This window comes from Ornithorhynchus anatinus, chromosome 3 (genome assembly GCF_004115215.2).
Source record: "Ornithorhynchus anatinus isolate Pmale09 chromosome 3, mOrnAna1.pri.v4, whole genome shotgun sequence".
Classification (NCBI taxonomy): domain Eukaryota; kingdom Metazoa; phylum Chordata; class Mammalia; order Monotremata; family Ornithorhynchidae; genus Ornithorhynchus; species Ornithorhynchus anatinus.
This window is the reverse complement of record NC_041730.1, coordinates 7,336,682-7,358,216: the sequence shown is the minus strand read 5'-3', so window position 1 is coordinate 7,358,216 and position 21,535 is coordinate 7,336,682. Positions and strand designations below refer to the sequence as shown.

Below are 21,535 nucleotides of genomic sequence, written 5' to 3'. Positions count from 1 at the left end.
AGTGCTTGGGAGAGTACAATATCATAAAAGTTGGTAGAAATGTTCCCTGCCCACAGTGAGCTTAGTCCAGAGAGGGAGTCGGACTTTAAAGTAAACTACAGATACGGACATAAGTGCTGTAGGGCTGTGGGGTTGAGGGGTGGGGGCGAATAAGGGGTAGAGACCCCAAGTGCCATGGTGCCAGAGAAGGGAGAGGACGTAGGGGAAAATGAGGACTTAGAGTGAAGGCCTCTTTGGAGATATGATTTTAATAAGGCTTCTAGGGGCAGGGGGAAGGAGTGATTGTCTGCCCATTATAAAGGGGGAGGGAGCTCCAGGCCAGAGAGAGAACCTGGGCGGGGGGCGGGGGCAAGATAGACAAGATCAAGGTATAATCGGGTAGGTTGGTGTTAGAGAAGCAAAGTGATCGTGCCGGGTCATAGTAAGAAATCGGCGAGGTAAAATCAGAGGGGGGAAGGTGATTGAGTTTTTTAAAGCCAAAGGTGAGGAGTTTCTTGTTCGGTGTGCCGGTGGACGGGCAGACACTGGAGTTTCTCGAGGAGTGGGGAAACATGGACTGAATTTTTTTAGAAAAATGACCCATGCAGCAAAGAGACAGGAGGCAGTGAGATCAGGGAGGAGGCTGATGCAGTAGAGGCAGAACCCAGCTGACCTGTCCATTTATCTGCTGGCCCTTAGGATGTGTCGAGAACCCAGGTAAGCCTCCCCTGGTCCCTCTCTAAACCACCAGCTCCGTCCATCGGTCCCAGGCCGGGAGAAGCCCAATTTGGAACTGCTGCGGCAGCGGCCCGAAAGAGGCCAGTGGGAAGGCCCACGCTTGCGTGGCAACTGAACCTGCCCTTTCCCCTTGGAGTACAAAGCATGCCAGCCATTCAGCCAGCCACAACTGCTTTACCATTTTTGGGGGCCCAGGCCCCGTAGGGTAGACAGGGTGGGGAGGTGGATGGGCCAAGCCCTGAGAGTAGGGACAAGCTAACCCAGTTAGCTCGGGACAGTAAGCCTGGGAAGGCAGGTGAACCAGGGTGGGGTCAGTCCCGATGCCAGGGACCCCTTCTCCAGGCCCATTTCCTGCCTGGCAGTAAGAAAGACCCCATGTTCTCCGGGGGGCTGCAGCCTGCTCCCACTCCTTCCTCGGGCCTGTCTCGGGCTCAGGAGTTTCTCTGGAGCTAGAGCCCAAATCCCTGGCCAGCCCTTGGTAAGAGGAGCCCCAAACTCTAATTGCCCGTAACCTTTCCCAAATGGCTTCGGTTCTCAGCAACCCTTCCCCGATCCCAGGGAGCCTCAAACCTTTTCCCCTAGCTTTCCCGGGATCCGCCGTTACGGGGAAAAGCGGGAGCATTTCAGAGAAACTAGAGCCGGCGGGGGGGGCAGCCTGGTGTTGACGGGCTCTCGTCGCACGCTTTCTTCCCCGACCCTGGGGATGAGCAGGCATTCCGTCCAGGGAGCCGGGCTACCGGCCTCTATTCTCGGCCCCTGACATTAGTTCCTGGTGGGATTTGGGTGGGGGGCCCACCCCTCCTGGCAGAACCTCCATTTCCCACTCTGGGCTCGGAGGTCTCGGGAGAGGTGCCTCAGGCAGCTGTCGTGTTCCTCGCCGGGCTCTTTAAGTGAGGCGGAGCCGGCAGAGGCGGCTGTTAGCCGGAGCCAACGCTGGTGGTGGAATGCAGCCGGGCCCCGGGGGAGAGAAACGGACCAGATAGCTGCCGGGCTGTGGTTAAGTCATTTATTGATTTTATTTCTAAAACCCACATAGCACCACTTCGCCTCTTCCACAGCTTCAAAGAGCTAATTAACCACCCGGGGTGTCCACCGGGGGAAACCAAGGCAATAGAAGGAACAGCGAGAGACCCGAGGTCGGGCAGACAGGCAGGAGGGAGCAGGGCGGCCCGAGTGGGACCTGGCCCGAGGACACGTTTCAGTCTCCCCTGGCCCCCGGAAGGGGTGAAACTGGACCCACTCCCCGCTCGCCGACTTACAAATACGCCCCGGCCTTATTTAGGAATTGGGCTCTGGCTTTGGCAAGTCAGGGTAGCCCGCTCTTTGTGGGCAGGGACTGTTATCTACTGACTCTAATTGTACTGGACTCTCCCAAGCATTTAGTACAGTGCACACAAGCACTCAAGAAGCATCACTGACAGGTGACTTCCCGCTCCCCACTGGGTGAGCTGTGGTGGGGGCTGTCTCACAGGGAAGAAGGGGGGAGGAGGCGGGTGGGCAGGGGTAGAGGGAAGCAGGGGAAAAAAGATAGCAATGGCAAAGGGAGGGGCATAGCCTTAAAGAGTCTCCCAGGGGCAGCACAGCCGAGCAACAGCAAAGCAGGGTAAACAGCCCACCCCCCAGCCCTTCTGCCTCAGTTTCCCTTGGAGAGCAGACGCTCTGTCCTGCTGCACGGGCCGGGTGTTACTAAAGTGTCGAGGCACTTGGGAACTTAGAAATGCTCAACGTGCACCAAGGAGCCCCGGGTGGAGGTTTATTCGGCCCTTACTCCTTCCCTGTCCACCCCCTTCCTCCAAACAAGGGCTGGAGGGCTAGAAGTCACCAGTGTAGGGAGAAAGAGCCACTTGGCGGTTTTAATTTTAGCTGTTCTGTGCGTGACAGGCGGGATTAGCAGGGCTGACCTTTAATGCCGCTGTCTCCCTGGGCCCCAGCGCCTCTGTCAGGCGGCTGCCCACAGAAATAAAACCCTAATGGGGGTGATCAAAGCTGAGGTGCTACCCCAGGGAAGGACCCGCAAAGGGCAGAGGCCGGCGGGGTGAAGTGGAAAGGGGGCGGGGTGCTCTTGGGGGAGACTGGACCTGTCCCTCGCTTAAATCAAAAACTAGTGTGGTGGTGGGGGGAGAGAAGACATCAGATGGCACTGCCCAGACCCTCACTGGGTTCTACAACTTGATAGCCAGTCACTGTCCCATGCCAAGGGGAGAGCCAAGGGAGGTGGGGGGTGAGGCTAGGGCCAGGGCTGAGACAGCAAAGATGAAGGGGGAGGGGAGGAGGGAGAAAAAAGAAGAAAGAGAAACCGGACCCAGAAAACCACACTGCTGCTTTATTCAATGGAACATCCCCCTTTTAATGCAGTGTTTAAATCATACACCCCTCCCTCCCCCCCAAAAAAGCCAAGAGGAATTTTTGCAGATAAACCGGCGAGGAGAGTGCATTTTACACATTATTGTCAACGTAATCACTTCATGAAGGAGAGGAGGGAGAAAAGAAGGGGAGCAGGATCCCCTTCCCACACCACAAAACATTCAGACGTTTGGGGAGGAAGAAAATAAAATTAAAAGGAAAGAGGAAGCAGCAAGGAGAGGAGCAAACGGACCCCGAGGCAGCCGGGGCCGGCTTGTCGGGGGATCCCGGGGTGGGGCGGGGGCGGCCGGGGGCCCCGGGGGTCGTCTCGCCCCCGCCTCCCCGGGGACGTCGGGGGAGCCGGCGCTGAGGGGCCACCCTCCCCTCCCCCCGGCCCCGCCGTCCCTCGGACGGGAAGGCCTGCCCGACCCGTTTGCTCCTCCCCGCGCCGGAGAGAGCGGGGGGGAGGAGAAATCCGCAGGTAGAGGGGAACGGAGGAAGAGGCGGGGCGGAAGGGGAGGAGGATCTAATTGCAGCAGAAGGCCGGGGAAGAGCGTCTCCTTGGACGGAGTCTGAGAAGAGGAGGAGAAAAGGAAAATCGGAGGAGGAGGAGGAGGAGGAGGAGGAGGGAGGGAGGAAGGAAAAAAACAAAACCAAAAAAATCGATAAAAATTTCACGATATGGAGCCAGCGTGTTCCGATTCCGTCCACAAAAATAAGTCAGGCTGCTTTGCCGAACCATCCTGTCCACCAGGGGCGTTGCTGAGGCTGTCTGCCCGGGAGGGTCACCAGTGGGCGCGGAAAGTCCTCACTCGCATGGCGCGGGCCACCGCCGCGGGGACGGATCCTGGCGGCCCCCGTCGGGGGAAGGGGGGAGGTGGGTGAGGAGAGAGAAGAAGACAAAGAAGAGACTCGATGCTACGGGGTGCCAGGAGAGCCCAAGCTAGCTGGCGCCCCGACTCGGACGCCCGCCGGCCCGCTCCCCGAGCGAGTCCTCGGCCGCTCGGGAGGGGCCCCGCTGGCCCGGCCCCCGCCCGGGGCGGGCGCACCCACACACAAGCGTGCCCACACACACACGCCTGCGACCCACTGTCTGGCTCCATATGGTGAGGTTCAGCGTGTGTTTTACGAGACCAATCGTATAATATATATATATATATAATATATATATCTTTAAAAAAAAAACGAGAAACAAAAATCGAGTCTAGTTCTGTGGAGGAGGCGGTGGGGGAGCTGGAGGCATCCCGAAGGGCGGCATGCCCGCCACCCCCATGCCCATCATGGTGACAAAGTTAGAAGGGTCCATGGGAGGCGGAGGAGGAGGGGGCGGGGCATACATCATGCCGGCGGAACCAGGCGGCGGAGGCGGCGGAGGGGGGGGGGCCCCGGGCGGCAGAGGCGGCTGGACCCCGGGGGGCAGGGGCACCATAGTGGGGTTGCCTTGCATCTGAGGGGCTCCTGGAGAAGCTGCGGCAGCCGCCTGCTGCTGTTGCCATGGCGGGATGGACCCTGTGCCAGCGCTCGTGGTGGTAGTCGTCGTATCTGGGGTGGTAAAGAAGCCCAAGGTCACACGCGCGGGGGGGGCACACCGCGGCTCTCTGCGGCTGCTGGCCTGGGACCGGGAGGACCGGGCCGGGGACGCCTGCCTGCTCTCGACGCGGCATGCGGTAAGGTTGGTTGGTCTTTGGTTTTCGTTTATTTTAGCTTTTATTTTTGGGGGTGGGTGGAGGGGGCTGGGTGGAGGGGCATGGTGGGGGCGGGCGGGAGCCACCCAAGGGTGGGGGGGAGTGGTCAGCCTAAAGGTCTCTGGGCTGAAAAGAAGCAGCCCCTGGTCACCGACGCCCCTGGAGGAGCCGCGGCCGATACCAGACACGAGAACCAGCCGGAGCAACCCTCCGCGCCCCCATCCTCGCCATCCAACTGCGCTACGCTCCTGGCCTGCCCTCGCCCGCCCCGCCCCCGCGGCACCGGGCCATGCAGCTCCCCCACGCCCGGGCGCCACCGCTCCCGCTCCGGGTCCGGTCCCGGACGACCGCTCGCCCCTACGGCGAGCTCCGCCGTGAGACCCACCGGCTCTGGCCCGGCCACACGCCCGGAGCCACCGGGGCGACCTTACCCGCTGCCGGCCGAGGGCCCCGGCACGGCGGGACCCGACGGTGACGGCCGCCTAACCTCCCCCCGGCCCCGCCACTCACGTGCACGCGCCGGCCCCGCCACACACGTATACGCCACTCGCACACGCCACACCCACACACCCACCCCGCCGACCCGCCTCGGAGGGCGAGAGAGTCGACTCACTTTGCTGCCATGGCAAGGGGGTACTGGAAGCCATACTGCTGCTGGGCGGCGGGGGAGGCGGAGGCTGCTGCTGCTGCTGCCATGGGGGAAGAGGGCCAGAGGGAGGGGGCGGGGGCTGCCCACTGGGAGGCGGCGGCGGCGGCATCATGCCCATAGGCGGCGGCGGCGGCGGCATCATACCTGCGGGCGGGGCGGGGGACCGACGGCATTTATTGAGGTGGATCAAGCACCCGGGAGCGTCCGACACCCTCGAGCCGGCAGTCAGTCGCGATCCCCGCCCCCTCGAGGAGGGGCGCGGTGCACGTTGACAGAGGGGGGTCCCGACAACGGCCCCGGCTGCCCGGGCCCCGCCAGCCCATTACCTTTTCCTTGATGCAGGCGATAGACCCCAGAGCCCACAGGCGTACTTCCCAGGTACTGATCTTGATGGAAGGAAAGGGCAGGAACTTAGCAGGACCCCTGGTCTGGCCAGGCCAGGCCAGACTCCCGCCCCCTTCCCCGGTGCCCCGCCCCCGGCGGACGCGGTCGTGGGTTCGACGGGACCACGCGACCTCCCCCGACTGGCCCCGTGGAAGAGCCGATCCTTCCGTCTCCCCGCCCGACCCAAGGATCGGCTCTCCTCCGCCACAACGGGAGCGCGGCTCCCTCCCCGCCCCCCAGGTTGGGGCCCTCGGAAGGCCGAGAACGGAAGCTCACCCCGGAAAGGTAGGCCGGGCACTCCGAAAGCTGCTCCCAGCTCTCCCAGTGTCCTGGCGCGACCCCCGCCGCCACCTGCCCCAAATCCCCAAGGTTTCTGGTCTGACACTTACTTACCCATTGGAGGAGGGCCATGGTGCCCAGGCGGGTGGGGGCCCTGGTTCATGGGTGGGAGCGGCGGCTGCATCCAGGGGGGTGGCGGCCCGTTGGGGTTGTGCTGCATAGGGTGCCCGCCGTGCCCTCCGGTCAGGCTGGGCAGCGGGTGGGGGAAGCTGTGGGGTCCACCTCCTCCGTGCATGCCGTGGTAGGGGCGGCTCTCCGAGGGGCCCGAGTTCATCCACGGCGGGCGGCTCTGGGCGGTGGACATGAGAGACTACGTGAGGGCATTTCCTGTCGCCGCTCGGCTCGTACGCCCCGGGTGGCAACATTGTCCCCTCGGGCCGTGGGGTCGCCATGGGCCCGTGGGGACAATGTTGCCGGTAGATCCGAGCGCCTCCCCCTTCCCACGCCGGGGCTGCTGTCGCCGCCAAGACGGCTGGCGAGGCAGAGCCGGGGAAGGGAACGCCGAGGGCCACTCACCGGCGGTGGCGGGTTGTTGGCAGGGGCGGCGGGCCGGGGGGCGCTGGCCAGAGGCGTGCTGGTGGGCCCAGAGGTCGAGCCCACGGAAGCCGGGACGGGAGCTTCGCCCAGCTCGGCCATGAGGGACAGATATTCCTTATCCATCCGCGCTTTGTCCTGGGCAGACTGGGGGTCTCCCGGCCTGGGGGAGAAACAACACCCACACGCAATTTAGGAATCCGAGAAGCCGTTTGAAAAAGCGAGCCCTTCCCAGGCAGGGCTCCTGGTGCACAAAGACACCCCAACGCCCTAGAAAGAGAAAACAGCCCTACAGACAAACCAGATTGGGAGAAATCTGGCCATCATCAGCTCCCTCCTTGGCGTGGGGAGGTAGGGGTGGGAAGGAGCCGGAATCGGGAGGTCTTTGGGGAACGGCACGACAGCTCCGTTACGCTGTCCGTTGGACAGCACTACACTGACCATCCCGCCGGACGCGAAGGCCGGAGAGCCCCCGGCTCTGCCCAGAGGACCCCGCCAGCGTCCCAAGGAGCGCATCGCAACTTGGGTCTGAGGATGGACAATGTCCCCAGCCTCCCCGGGGTCCAGGTGCACCCCCCGGGCAGCAGCGGCAGAGCCGGCGGTCAAGGCGGTGGGATGAATGTGTTCGAGTTAACCGCTTAAACCCTGACGGGACCCATCCCGACAGAACGACACATGCCCCACTCTTCTAGCCGCCCTGCAACCGCCAGCGGTCCTGTGCAGCCCTAGGCCTGGCCTCCCAGGATCACCTGCCCTAAAGGCCTGGCCGGCTCCCTACTAGGCCCTCCCTCAAAGGAAAAACCAAATTCCGACGTGGAACTTCAGCGGGGAGAGCGGGACGCGCCCAAGATAAAGGGACTGGGTCCAAAGGTCTACGCTCTCATACGGTCCCAGCGGAGCAGGTGACTTGGGCGGTGGCCGCTCCAAACGGGGAAGGGGGTCGACTCTGAATCCGGCCAAATTGACCACAATTGCCAGGCCTGGCTCCCCCACCGTTCCCACGCCAGGACCCGGGGTATGGGCCGAGGGCTTCCTCACCGCTGGAATTTGCAGTCCGAGGCGATGTGGCCGGCCCCTCCACACTTAGTACAAACGGTGGTGTTGGTGATGCTGCGAGTCTCTGAGCTTTGCCAGGGTCTCAAGATCCTGCCGGGAGACGAAAAGTTAATTCGAGGCCCGGGCAGCTTCGCCGGGGTGGGTGGAGGGGAGGGAGAAGAGGCGAGGTGGGGGGGCGGGGGGGGGGGGGTCTCTCCATCCCTGCTCTGTACCTGTTGTCATCCTCCCGCAGGGTTCCGTTCAAACGGGCCAACTCCCGCAGCTGCATCTTGCGTAGGTCGTTCTGATCCTCGGGGGTCTCGATGCCTTGTTTCAGGATATTCCGGATCTGGGGAAGACGGGCAGCGGGGTGAGTGACAGCCATGGGGCAGTTCTCCCTGGTGTGCTTCCCAGAGGACCCAGGAAAGCCCAGAGCCAGGCTGGCTCTGGGGAAAACCAAACCCCATCTCTGCTCCTGGCTGCCCGGCTCACCTGCTCGACCGCCTTCTTTACGTTCTCCATGGTGTTGGCGGTCACCAGCGCGTGAAGGGGTTCGTCCTCCCCCGGCAGCATCTGCCCATCTTTCCGGCCAACCTTGCCTTCCTTGACCGAGCCTTTGCCTCGGATCATGATCTTGGCATTGCATTCCTTCTCTATGTTCTTCAGGGTGTTGCCTCTGAAAAACGGGAGAGCCGTCCCAACCCAAGTCTCAAGGTGAGGAAACCCAAAAGGCAAGAGCCAACGCCGCGCGGGCTCTCTGTTCACACCAGGAGGCGGGGCTGGGGCAGCCCAGCCCAGGTGGGTGGCACTCCAGATTGGCACCGCTCCGCGAGTGGACGCCGTGGATTAAAAGCAGGAGTCAAAGGGTGGGACACTTGGGCGACCCACGTACGACCCAGGGAATCAACTCCTTTGCGGCATACGGCTAACTGCATGTCACCTTTATTCACCTCGACTGGGTTAACATTTTGATGTTGGCTTCCCCCTTCAGAGCAGAAGCCCCTGGTGGGCAGGGAACACGTCACTTTGTTACTCCTCTTCCCAGGTTCCCAGTCCCGCACCATGCGGGTGCTCAAAAAATATCCTTCTCCCGCTCTGGTCCTTATGGGCAGGGATCGTGTCTACCATCTTTCGTTTCGTACTCGTGCTCTGAACACGGTAAATGCTCAAGAGACACCATCGACTGATAACATAGGCCTCCGTCCTCTAGCCTCACTACTGAACAGGGGAGCAGCAAGCATGGAACAATGGCCTTCGAGGCCTCTTCATCGACTGCCTGCCTGCCTAGGAGAAGACTGGGCCCCAGCAGCCAGAGCCGGCTGGCCAGTGGGCCGGCCGGGCCCTGCACCCCCAGGCCGCTCCACACCGACGTCCCGGGTTCCCGGCCGCTTACCTGGGCCCAATCAGCAGTCCCACAAAGTTGATCTCGGGGTACTCGTCCTGGGGGATCATCACCTTATCGCTCACCCGGGTGGCCGGAGGTCTGCGGGGATAACAGAGGGTCGGTTGGGGGCATCCCGAAACTCCGCCCGGCCCTCGGAGCCTCTCGCCGGCAGCCCGAAATTCCCGAGCGGCCCCGGGGCCATCATTCCCGATTCGGGAAGAAGGGGAGGAGGGGCCGGTGGGTCGGCACCGACGCGGGTCCCCGCGGGCCCCTGCCCCTCCCTGGGAAGACCAGCCGGCCCCGCCCATTTACTTGTAGTCGGCGGGCGGCTTGAAGTCAGGATTGAGCGCAACCATCTCCGTGATGAGGTTGTGCCGTTCTTCCTCCAGCTTCTTCCGGGTCCGGAACTCACGGGTGTTCAACCGCTTCCCCTCGCTATTGTAAATGGGCTCGGGGGAAGGGGACCTGTGGGGAACAAAACGGCGTTACCCCTCCAACCCGGGCGCCCCCCGTGCCAGAAGACAATACGACCTCCCCCGACACCGCCCCGGACACTCCTGCCCCTCACGCCCTAGTGTGACCCTGCGGAGGCACGCCCTGTCCCTTCGAGATTGAGGGGGTTCGGAGTTGCGGGGCAGGAAAGAGCGATGGGCTTCGTTCACCATGTGGTGTGGGGAGGGGGTGGGGGTAAAGTGGATCTGTAACGACAAAGGACAAGAGGGGAAAAAATGATCTTGCCCATAAGGGGAAGGGAACGGCGGTTCAGATGGCCATGACCGAGGCGGTTTTCGGCCTGAAGTTTTCTTTGCGTGTGCTTTATCGGGTGGTGAGGCATTACTGGGCAGTGGGGTTTTAGGAATCACCCCCCATCCTGTTTTTTTTTTTAAAAAAGTTAGTTTGACTTGCCCAAAACTTTCCAACTCTGGGAGCTGGTGAAGCCCAAAGCTTGGACAGGTCATCGCTCTCAGGGAGAGACGCCCCACCCCAATCCCGCCCAACTACAGAGAGAACAGCGCCTGAACCCTGAAAACAGAGGAAGCATCGAACTCTTTATTCCGATGCGATCGGGACTCGGGGCGGCTGCAGCTGTTGGGCCGCCACAACGGACAGAGATGGTTCGAGGCTTCCGTGGTGCTCTCTGGCGGTTTTCAGACTTAGAGGCTGGGGAGTTTGGTTAGAGAAAAAGGGGAAAGTGGTAGGGCGGCTTCGGGGAGTGGGGGCGGGGTGGGCTGCAGATGTACTTCGGGCCCAACCCCTGCCTAAAGTCTGGCCCTCGCAAGTGGTAAGGGAGAATCCACCTTTCTCCACCACAGTTTTACATGTCCCACAAGGCAGATTCTCCTTATCTTTTTTTTTGTTGTTTTTGAGGGGGTGGGGGGGGGGCGGGGAGGGGGTTTGGCAGGGAATGTCGCTACAAATAAAAAAAAATAGCAATGATAAAAAGGTCAGTTTACCACAGCTGGCTTTGCGGTAACAAAAAAAAAAAAATGAGAGAGAAGTTACACCCTTAGAATTTTGATTAAGGTTATAAAAAGGACCACAGCTCGACATTCTGAATCAAAATTTAGTAGCAGCTGCAAGAAGGGAAGAGACCGTGTGGATCAGGTTATCCCAAAAACATCCTGAAGAGAGTCAAGGCTCCTACCCCGCTCCCACCCCCGCCTTGGCGGAGAAAAACCTTGCCTAGCTGGAGAGCAAGGACTCAAAGCGGCTGCTCCCACTGTCTTCTCGGCCTAAAGGGAACCGGGTCGCGCCACGTTACACACACGACGGAATAAAAGGTCAGGTTCGTTCGTGACTAATGACGGCTAAAATTGCACCGCCGACTCTAGCACCTGGATCAACTGTTAGCACAATCCAATAGCCGTTCACAGTGCGAAGACTCTCCCCGGGCGGGCTAACCGACTTAAAAACATTTAAGCTACAGAAGGCTTAAAAGACATCTTAAACTGTGCAAGTTAAGGTAACACCGAGAGGGCGGAAAGTGGTTCAATTTCAAGATGACACTTTCGTAAAGAGACCGTCCCTTCGGACCCCGGCTGTGCCACCACACCGTTAAGGGACCATCGGGGACTCGGTAGGGCGGAGAGGAGGAGCTCCACTCTGGCCCGGGTTTGAGCCCCCGCACGGGCTTGACGTTTAAAGGAGCCCACGGCCCTGGCCAACTGCCCGCCCACACCTGGGTTTGGCGGGAATCGGGCGGTGTCACTGACTGACTCGAGCACGTCAAAATTAAGGTTTCCAGTTCTTTCGCCAAGCTGGTCACTGAAATGCCTCACCGCCTCACCTGGGACCACAGTCACATTTTGGAACCTCTTCCTGTTTCGGGAAACGTGAAAAGCAGAAACTAACACTCTAGCCGTTCAGGTTGGCCCGTGTTTCTTTTTCCTTCCCCCACCTCGGATAAAGCAGCGGATGAGGATAAACTAAATGCTAAAGCCCATTTCCTCCGGGGAGCAAGGGGGTTATAAATTCACGGTGTGGAGAATGGTTTGATAACCTGTAAACACGTAGTTAGAGGGGGAAGGGGTAGGGGGGAGAGGGAAGGGAAAGCCAGAAAGGCACTATATATACCATTGTGGTCTGTAACCTAGGAGGTTCAACCCTTCCAAAAGCCCCAACCCAGCCCTCCAAGCCAAAGCACTGCAAGTGAAAAATTAATGAAATTCCATGTGATAAGTAAAACTAAAGGGTCAATGTGGAGAATTAAGGACGTTAATTTGTTTCGTGGCAGAGGGCGGCAGAAAGATGCATAAGTGAGTGGCTTCTGCAGCCATTACATCACCTTCCTGATTTAATGCACCATTAATTGGTAACAAAAGCCAAAAATGAACGAGAGAGACACAGAACGCCAGTTTTAAAAGCAAAATGTTTTCGGTTATCTGCATGCTCTGACAGAAATTCCCGGGGAAAAGGCGGGCTTACTGCCCGTCTAGGAGGCAACCAGATTCTGCTGTTCAAGGATCAACGAGCCAATAAAACCCCTGTTAAAAAAGTGACGCCCTCTCAGGGCAACTTGTGAACTTTCCAGGTCAAGAGACTGAAGCTGAAAGAACAATGTGATCACAGCCATTTGAGGATCTCCCTCGCCCCTTTTTCCTTACTAATTGTAAAAATGAATACGTTAAAAAAAAAAAAAAATCCCCGGGGCCACCCTCCATCCCCAAAATACAGGTGACACACCCCTGCCCCTCCCAATACCCGTTGGGGAGGGGCATCGGTCAAGGCGGTAATATTAACCGGCAGGGAAGGACGGTCGGTTAGAAAGCTCATCTGCTTTTTCAAAAGCCTCTAGACCGTGAGCGGGAACACGGCAGTTATCAGCGGATCAGAGCGGGTTTCCGGTCTGCTCAAACTCAACGAGGCACCCCCGAGGTGAAAAAAATTGAAAAAGCTGAAATCCCGCAACGGGTACCTGTGAGAAAGACTCCACCCCCTGGGCTCCTGGCCACAGCAGATTCTGAGAAGGCAGGTTTTAACTGGCCACCTGACTTGCCCCGGAGGGCAAGTCAGGTTCAAGCCTCCAAACTCACCGGGTGGACACCGGCGGTCCCTCTCTGGGCTGAACGTTTCCCTGCCGTGTTATTTGATTTTGCTAGAAATTAAGTTTCATTAAAGGTCGCCCCAACTCTAGCCTGCTCATATGGACACAGAATATTGAAAAATCGGTAGCTCTCCGGACCCCGGTTTCCCCCTCCCCGCCCTCCGCCCCACCCCGCCCCCCCAGCCCCTGCCCTAAACACAGCATATTGAAGGCGTCATTTTAGAATTTCAATGAACTGACACATTATGATGCCACCAAAAAACGTATTGAGAAAAAGGTAAAAGCGTTACTGTCAGCTGGTTAAAACTGTTTCCCAACCTGTCCTCAGGGTTAGGGGGGATGCCCAGGTCTCCTGTGCGTAGTTTGCGAGTCAGGTCTTCTATCTGCAGTTGCACTGGAAGAAACCAGGTTAGGAAAGAAAAAAAGGATGGAAAAAAGACAATGTTACCAAAAAACATCTCAAATCTCATCATCAAAGCATGAAGAACTCGGAGACTTTGAAAGGGACGACTGATCGGGGTGGGGGGGTGGGGGGAAAACGAGCCAAACCGAGAAAAAACCCCCAACCACCTACCGCCATCATCTACTGCGGCGGGGCTGCGTCCATTACCATCTAGAGCTACTTTTCACTTCAGAGATGCTCGTCAATTAGGAAGCAAACAAAAACAGTTTGTTGGAAGATGGGTTAGCGATTTTAAAAAAAAAAATAATATATATAATAAAAATAAAAGGCTGTCCGACCGCTCCGGCCACCATCAGAGCAGCTCGTGGGGGGGGGGGGGGGGGGGGGGCACCTGGGCCACGCCCTGGCCAGTTCGGCCTTCCAAAGCGGAGCCTCGGCGGACAAGCCCCTGTCCCCCCCGTCCTCCCCCAATTAGCCTTCTCTTCAGGCAAGAGGTTTTTTGGCTCCCCACAGTAAACGAGCGATAGCCTCCGGGCCGCGAAAGCCTCCGGGCCGAGGCCCAGTTAACACAGGTCACGATTATTACGGCAGAAGCGGTACCGGTTGAGCAGAGAACTCTGGCTTTTTGGAGAGGTCACGTTCATTGCCCCGAAAATATCCTTCTTCACCAAGTGAGACACTTTCGAAATCGCAGCTAACACCTTCTGACCCTTAAGTCTGCATGCCCTCTCGCTTCATGCCTCCAGGCCCACGCTAGACACGGGCCTCCGATAGCCACCGGGCTGTGATTCGAGTGTTAGATTAGAGGCGATAAACGCAAATAAACCAATAGCCACAGAGATGTAGGGACCGCTTTGGGGACCTCTACGTTATCGCGGTGGGGTGGGGGAGGCGGGAATTGCGAGCGACCCCCGGTTCTCGACATTTGAGGCTGTAGGGAAGAAGGAAAGTGGGGGATCGGTTTAGGAAACGAAGAGCATCATAAAAAATGGTTTTCCCCGTGTCCCCGTGCAACGAATCTGGCTTCTTTCTAGAGCCAGGCAGAAAGAGCGAGGTGACATAAAATCCGTCGGGGAAAGGGTGCGTTAGTAACCAGTGGGTGCCCTTGGCTGCTTCTTACCTTTGCACCCACTGAAGAGCGTGGGCCAGGCGCACCTACCCGAGGGCAGTGGTTTACTGGGACGGCGGCTAAACCCGTCCAGTGAGACTTTGTGCACGGCCAGTTTCGGTCTACTCCCGAGGCTCCTGACCGCTTTTGAAAGCAGGACCTGAAGTCGCCAACGAACGGCCTGGCGGTTTGAAGCGGTTGAGCCGGGGGGCAACGGCAGAGACCTAATGGCATCAAAGGGACACAGGCTCCCTCGGCCTTCTGGATGGAGCCCAACACGCTAATGACTTTAATGCAATTCCCTCCCCCGCTGGTTGTTTGTGTCTCACGCTCTGTGGCTTTTGGTTTGCCGAGATATACTCTGGGCTGCCCTTTGACTCTGCTTTGATTGCTGCTGTAAATAACTCGGGGCTTTGTCCTTTAACAGGCAGTGGTGGTGAGGGGAGGAGGAGACTTGGCTCTTTATGTTTTTCATTTTTTTTCCCCAGCTCCGGGGTCTCCGTCCTTCCTAACAGTCCACTACTGTCCAACTCTCCGCTACAGGGTAACTTTCCCAAGGTTAGTGAGTCAATTCTGGGGCCGGGACCCAGGAGGGCCTGGAGGCGCTTGGCAGAAGGGACACGGACAGACCACTTCGGTGCCTTAAAAGCGTCAGTGGCTTCGCCAAGGTAGGAAGCAAGAGAGTTAACACCATCGCACCCACTCCTGAAGAGGCTTTTAGGTTGGTTTTTCTTAGGTTTCCCACCAGGCTCCATTTTAAAGGCGGTCTCCTGGGTTAGTGGGAAATAAATTTAGCGCTCCATCTTTTTTGGTAATCGCTTGCACGTGTTGGCAGATGAAGGCAAAGTCTGGTTAAAACCTTTTCTAGTGGAAAAAAATACAAAACGGATAGAACTGGTAAATTTAAGGTTAATCTGAACTCCTGTGTGGTGCAAGTTATTCCCAACACCCAGAAGTCTTAACCGCTAAAAATCAGTGTCTGTAGAGGGAGTATTAAAATAAATTATATATATATATACACATAGATTTATTTTCTCACCCCACCTCGAAGCAGTTTCCCTTTCCCAGCAGAGTTCATGAGCAAATTAAGAGCCTCCTTAAAGATGCTCTCCAGAGACCAAACCAGAACAGATACTGAAGGAAAAAGCCTCAAACCATCTTTGACGTTACTTGGGTAGTGGGGAAGACTTGTTTTCCTTTGTACCAAACAGGCATTTTCTTGACCACCTTTAGACACCCCAATTGAGCTGCTCAAAGGTTTCTGTTTTGCTTTTGGGGTGGGGGAGGGGAGATAAGTCTAAACCTTAGAACCTATAGGAAGTAAAGATCGAGAGACCACATTTGAAGGAGGGGAGGAAAACGACATCTGAGGGGTATAAAGACATTGCTGTGGAAAGGTACTTGCTTTACAGAGATATACCTGCAATGTTCTCCATCGAGGACATTTCCACTGAGACACGAGACATTCACCTCGACACTTTATATTCAGATGTATTGAGACTATTAAAGCAGCTGTTTGGAGGGGAAGGGGGTGGGGGAAGGGAGAGTTGGGACTTAAGCTGGTCTCAGAGTGGATCCCCTGCACCTTCCTGGCACCCAAAGAGAACATTGCTCTGTCATGAATAAACCAGGACCAAGAGCTGCCAGTACAGGACTCAATGAACAAGAAGTGTCAAGTTCCCAATTTCATGATAAGGACGTTACACCTGACAATATCTCTAGTCTTTAAAAAATGGAAAAAAAAAATTAAAAGGATTAAACGTCAGTTCTGACACCTCAAAACATTCGACAGCTGGAAATGGTTCTCCTGGGAAACAGTGGCTGACGGATCGGACCCCACGTGCAGATGCAGAACATGTATTTACCTATGTAGGCTCTCTCCTGCTCCCGGGTAAGTCCTGGGGGTATCACGGTAGGCATGCCCGGAATCACCGTCTTCTGTTCCATGGTGTCTTGATTCCAGCGGCTCCTCTTCCGCTTCTTACTTGGGAAGTCTAGGGCCAAAGCAAATCCATCAGCCTTCAACCTGACACAGGGAAAGCTGGCAGCCATCAAATTCAGAAGACGGAACCCAATAACCCCCCTGGTTCATGGCAGCCATAGCCTGTCCCGGGGTGGGGCTCGGAGGGAGATGACGACTCCAGGCCCAAGTTGGCAAGGAAGGAACGGGGATGCTTCACAGGGGAACACGTGAACCAAAAACCGATTCTAAGAGGGCTTACCAAAGGCTGCCAGATCATTTACTACTGCTAGTTGACAATATTTGAACGGATACACTTTAACACATCCTTTCTACAGAGAACGCCCCCCCAAGAACAACGAAATTTGAATCATTTTACTCCACAAGTTAACAAGGTGAAAAGGAATTCAGAATACGTTGGCTACATTGCTCTAAGTTTGTGGCACCTTGGCTTGCTCCCAGGACACGACCTTAAAATGCCAAAAGTGGGGCTGGGGTGGGTTTTTGGTTTTTGTTTTTTTTTTTTAATTAAGAAATTACAGAGGAAGTTTGTTTGGCAAATGGAAATGGCAGATTTACAATCTCCAAATCAATCCAGCTCCCAATCTCCCACCCAGAGCGCTTGTACACATGGCAGAGACGCTCAACGCTCCCCTCGGAAATACCCACGCACAGCCTGGGGCAGAAAACGCCCGGTTTTCCCACTGAGCCTCCTGGTCCTTTCAAGAACCGACCCCATCCACCAACTCCCCAATGCAACGGCCTCCAAACCAAAGGCTCCCAACAAAACTCCTGGTCCTCTCTCGATCGCTTTGTCCGAGGCCCGTAGTTTAGCGAGAGAACCCAACGGATTTTTTTACTGGGCCCGTCAATCCGGGGGCAGATCCCGAACGGTTCAAGAACACCCAAGATTTCTTCCCACGTCTAGGAAGACGTGTTTTTTTGCTTTTAACTGCCAGGTGGCCGCTGGGAGCCTCGGCTTTCAAAAGAAAACGCTGGGGGTGTCGTCAGAGGACACAAGAGCCTCCTAAACACAGCGCGAAGCGTCCTCCTTCCTTCCGCCACCCCCTCCAAGTCAGGATAATAATAATAATGATGGTGGCATTTGTTATGCGCTTACTATGTGCAGAGCACTGTTCTAAGCACTGGGAAGGATACAAGATCATCAGGTTGTCCCACGCGGGGCTCACGGCCTTAATCCCCACTTCACAGACAATAGTAATAACATTGGTATTTGTTAAGCGCTTACTATGTGCCAAGCACTGTTCTAAGCACTGGGGGAGATACAAGGTAATCAGGCTCCCCAAGTTGGGCTCCCAGCCTTCACCCCCATTTTCCAGATGAGGTAACTGAGGCCCAGCGCATAATTAATTATAATTTATAGTACTTTTAAGCACTTAACTACATGCCAAGCACTGGACTAAGCGCTGGGGTGGATACAAGCAGATCGGGTTGGATGCAGCCCCAATCCCAAGTGGGGCTTCACCGTCTCCATTCCCATTTTCCAGATGAGCTCAGTGAGGTCCAAAGAATTAATTAATCATAATTTATAGTATTTGTTAAGCGCTTAACTATGTGCCAGGCGCTGTACTCATGGCTCAGTGGAAAGAGCCCGGGCTTGGGAGTCAGACGTCATAGGTGCGAATCCCAGCCCTGCCACCTGTCAGCTGTGTGCCTGTGGGCAAGTCGCTTCCCTTCTCTGTGCCTCAGTTCCCTCATCTGTCAAATGGGGATGAAGACTGGGAGCCTCACGTGGGACCCCCGATCACCCTGCATCTCCCCCAGCGCTTAGAACAGTGCTCTGCAGATAGCAAGCGCTTACCAAACACCAACATACAAGCAGCTCGGGTGGGAGGCGGCCCCTGTCCCCCGTGGGGCTTCACAGTCTCCATCCCCATGTCCCAGCTGAGCTCACTGAGGCCCAGAGAAGTGAAGCGACTGGCCCAAAGCTGGCGAGCGGCGGGGCCGGGATTCGAACCCTTGACCTCCGACCCCCCGAGCCACTTGGTTTCCTAGGCTTCTCCTCTGCCCAGCCCCGGCGTTGCTTCCCTCCCTGCAGGCGGCGGGCGGAGGCTCCTCCACCTTGCGGACCTCGGGGATTGCCAGGGCGGATTCCCGGGAGGGCGGGAGGCGCCTCGTTCCCCAGGACCGGCACCTCCCGACACGCACGGGCCGCCTTCTCCGCCGGCCCCTCGCCATGGCAACCGGGGGCTTCCAGCAGCCACATTGCGCGGACCCTCAGCAGCAGCAGCCAGCGCGCCCCCCCCCCCCACCCGCCCCAAGCAGGAGCCGTTTCAACGGCGCGCATGCGCACGGCGCCCCCGCTCCAACGGCTCCGCCCCTTCCCCCCCCCGGCGGGGCGCGCATGCGCACCCGCGCCGCCCGCTCCCGCGGGACGCGCGTGCGCAGTGGGGGGCCCCCGCGCGCGCGCGCCTGCCTCGCGGCCTCCCCCCCCCCTTTCACCGTTCCTCGCGCGCGCGCGCGCGCGCCTGCCGCGTGCAGCCGCCGCCGCCGCCGCCGCGCGCCCCTGTGCGCCGGCGCGCCGCCTCTGCCCGACTCACCTCCTCCCCCGCCGGCCGGGCCCGGCTGCTGATCCTGGAGCGGCTGAGGCGGCGGCTGAGGCGGCGGTTGGGGCTGAGGCTGAGGCGGCGGCTGAGGCGGCGGCGGCGACAGGTGCTGGAAGAGCGGCGGCGGCGGCGGCTGAGGCGGCGGCGGAGGAGGAGGCGGCGGCGGCGGAGGAGGGGGCGGCTGCGGCTGCTGCGGGTACGAGGCACCCGGCGGCGGCGGGGGCGGCGGCGGCGGCTGAGGGGGCGGCGGCTGCTGCTGTTGTTGAGGGGGCGGAGGGGGCGGCGGCGGCGGCGGAGGCGGCGGCGGCGGCAGGGCCGCGAAGGGGAAGGCCGCAGACAGGGGGCCCATCAGCGGGGGGGGCGGAGGCCCCGGGACCATGAGCCCCGCCCCGGGCCCCGGCGGCGGCGGCGGCGGCAGCGGCTCGAAGCCCCGCTTGGGCCCGGGAGGGGGAAGCCCGGGGGGGGCCGCGGCCGGCGGGTGCAGCTTACCCAGCGGCGTGGCGTTCGCTCCGGTCGCCATGGCGCCCCCGGGGACCGGCGGCGGCGGCGGCGGCTTCGCTCCTCCGACAACGGCTTCGCCCGCTTCGATCTTCCGGTGGGGGGAGGAGGGGGAAGGGGAACCTCCGCTGGCCGAGCGCGCGCGAGCCCCTTCCTCTCACGCGGCGGGCGGGCGACGACGACAGCGGCGGCGCGAGACGCACAAAGAGGGAGGAGGGAGGGGGGGCGCGAGGGCGCTGCGCGACGCCCGAGGGGGCCGCCCATTGGACCGCGCGGGGGCGGGGGGCGGGGCCTCGCCGGCGCCGGCGGCCTCCCATTGGCCGAGCGCCGGGGGGCCGGCCGCGATTGGCCGGGGCTCCAGGAGGGGAAAGGAAATGGCGGCCGGAGGGGGGGCGGCCGGAAGTGGGGCTGCGCGCGCTCGGCTCGGGGCTGCGCGCGGGGGGAGGAGCCTCTCATTGGCTAGGATCCGACGACGGAGAGGCGCGCCGCCGCGGGATTGGCCGGCGGGGCCTGCCGCCCCGCCCCTTCGGAGAGCGAACGCTTGTGATTGGATGAGAGGAAGGCGAAGCTCGGGCGCCAGGAAGCCTCCACTCGAGGGAGAAGCCAGTGCGCATGCGCGCGGCCCCCTCTGCCCTCCTGGCGCTCTTTGCCGTCCTCCCTAGGGAGGACCTCGGTCTCCTCCCCCTTCACTCATTCATTCATTCAATAATAGTATTGATGATGACGTTTGCTAAGCGCTTACTACGTGCCGAGCACTGTTCTAAGCGCTGGGGGGGAGACAAGGTGATCCGGTCGTCCCACGTGGGGCTTACCGTTTTCTTCCCCATTTTCCAGATGAGGTCACTGAGGCCCAGAGAAGTGAAGCGACCTGCCCAAAGTCACACAGCAGGCAAGTGGCGGAGCGGGGATTAGAACCCATGACCCCCGACTCCCCAGCCCGGGCTCTTGCCACTGAGCTATTGAGCGCTTACTCTGGGCAGAGCACTGGACGAAGCGCTTGTAATGGACAGTTCGGCAACAGATATTGAAGCAGCGTGGCTTAGTGGAAGAAGCCCGGGCTCGGGAGTCAGAGGTCGTGGGTTCGAATCCTGGATCCGCCACTTTGTCAGCTGTGTGATTTTGGGCAAGTCACTTCCCTTCTCTGTGCCTCAGTTACCTCATCTTTAAAATGGGGATTAAAACTGTGTGCCCCACGTGGGACAACCTGATCACCTGATATCCCCCAGCACTTAGAACAGTGCTTTGCACATTAAGTATTTAACAAAGCAAAACAGAACAAAACTAAAACAAGACATCGTCGTCAAGATTAGTAGAATCAAGGAGATATACACCTCCCCTTGCAGCCGTATCTGGGGCTGGAATAAGGGAAGTGGTTTCACGGTGTAAAGAAGGAGCGGAGACTTGAGGTCTCCGATCTCGGTTTCTGTCCTTTTTTTTTCCATCCTCGCTGGCCCCTGGGAATGGTTTAGGATTCTCCTGGCCTCCACCCCGCTTTTGCAAATGGAGAAATAGGCCCATAAAGTGGAAAATGACTCATGCGACATCACGACGGGCCTGGGCAGTGAATCAAAACCAGGCCTGATGATGATCATTCATTCAATTGTATTTATTGAGCACTTATTATGTGCACAGCACTGTACTAAGTGCTTGGAATGTATAATTCGGCAACAGGTAGAGGGAATCCCTGCCCAATAACGGATGATGATATTGGTATTTGTTAAGCGCTTACTATGCGCAAATTATACAGTCCAAGGGCTTAATACAGTGCTCTGCACATAGTAAGCACTTAAATATAACAATGAATGAATGAATGCCAAGCTCTGTTCTAAGCGCTGGGGGGATACACAAGGTCATCAGGTTGTCCCACATGGGCTCACGGTCTTCATCCCCATTTTACAGATGAGGTAACTGAGGCCCGGAGAAGCAAAGTGACTTGCCCAGAGTCACACAGCTGACAGGTGGCGGAGCCGGGATTAAAACCCACGACGTCTGGCTCCCAAGCCCAGGCTCCTTCCACTGAGCCACACTGTTTCTCTCAACCCAATTTAGTCCTGACAGATTTGCACTTTGCCCTCTGGAAACCCTGAAACCAACCCAGCCATCATCGGTGCCATTCATTTAGCCCCTACTGTCGTTGTGGGCAGCGAATGCGTCCGTTACTAGCGTACTCTCCCCAACGCTTAGTACAGTGTTCTGCACACAGTAAACACCAATACATACGATTGACCGACGGACCGGACAGCCCTGTCCTAAGTGTCTGGGAGCATCCAATAAAACAGAATTGGTAGATGAATTCTTGACCCAAAATGAGTCTGAGGGGGTGGTCCCAGATGCAGCCTGAACAAATCCCAGATATCAAGAAGTTTTGGCGGGCGGGGAGAAGGG

The 21,535-nt window shown here is 58.4% G+C and overlaps 1 protein-coding gene across 11 annotated transcripts; it reads right to left on the bottom strand.

Moving 5' to 3' along the window:
* Window positions 1-3,017: 3,017 nt before the first annotated feature.
* SF1 (splicing factor 1) lies at window positions 3,018-19,345 on the bottom strand. Of its 11 annotated transcripts, none has more exons than XM_039911363.1 (14): window positions 18,647-19,344; window positions 15,991-16,119; window positions 12,933-13,008; window positions 9,383-9,535; window positions 9,080-9,169; window positions 8,179-8,362; window positions 7,920-8,035; window positions 7,690-7,797; window positions 6,634-6,814; window positions 6,172-6,427; window positions 5,721-5,780; window positions 5,359-5,538; window positions 4,398-4,602; window positions 3,018-3,907 (listed from the first exon to the last, which is right to left on the bottom strand). In XM_039911363.1, exons 1-14 carry the CDS (start codon window positions 19,170-19,172, stop codon window positions 3,781-3,783), a joined length of 2,391 nt encoding a protein of 796 aa, XP_039767297.1. In that variant the 5' UTR covers window positions 19,173-19,344; the 3' UTR covers window positions 3,018-3,780. The 11 variants fall into 11 exon arrangements, with proteins under 11 accessions (XP_039767297.1, XP_028915851.1, XP_028915847.1 ...); XM_029060018.2 differs by having other exon boundaries at window positions 19,142-19,342; XM_029060014.2 differs by lacking the exon at window positions 4,398-4,602 and having other exon boundaries at window positions 18,647-19,343.
* Between the last annotated feature and the right edge of the window lie 2,190 nt (window positions 19,346-21,535).

Excerpts from the sequence above, each read along its gene's own strand:
- SF1 (XM_039911362.1), bottom strand. The coding sequence starts at position 19,172 with ATGGCGACCGGAGCGAACGCCACGCCGCTGGGTAAGCTGCACCCGCCG. Across the intron at positions 16,120-18,646 it reads CCCGGCCGGCGGGGGAGGAG|ACTTCCCAAGTAAGAAGCGG; the intron begins GTGAGTCGGGCA and ends CTTTGGCCCTAG. Across the intron at positions 6,428-6,633 it reads CCAACAACCCGCCACCGCCG|TCTCTCATGTCCACCGCCCA; the intron begins GTGAGTGGCCCT and ends GCCCTCACGTAG.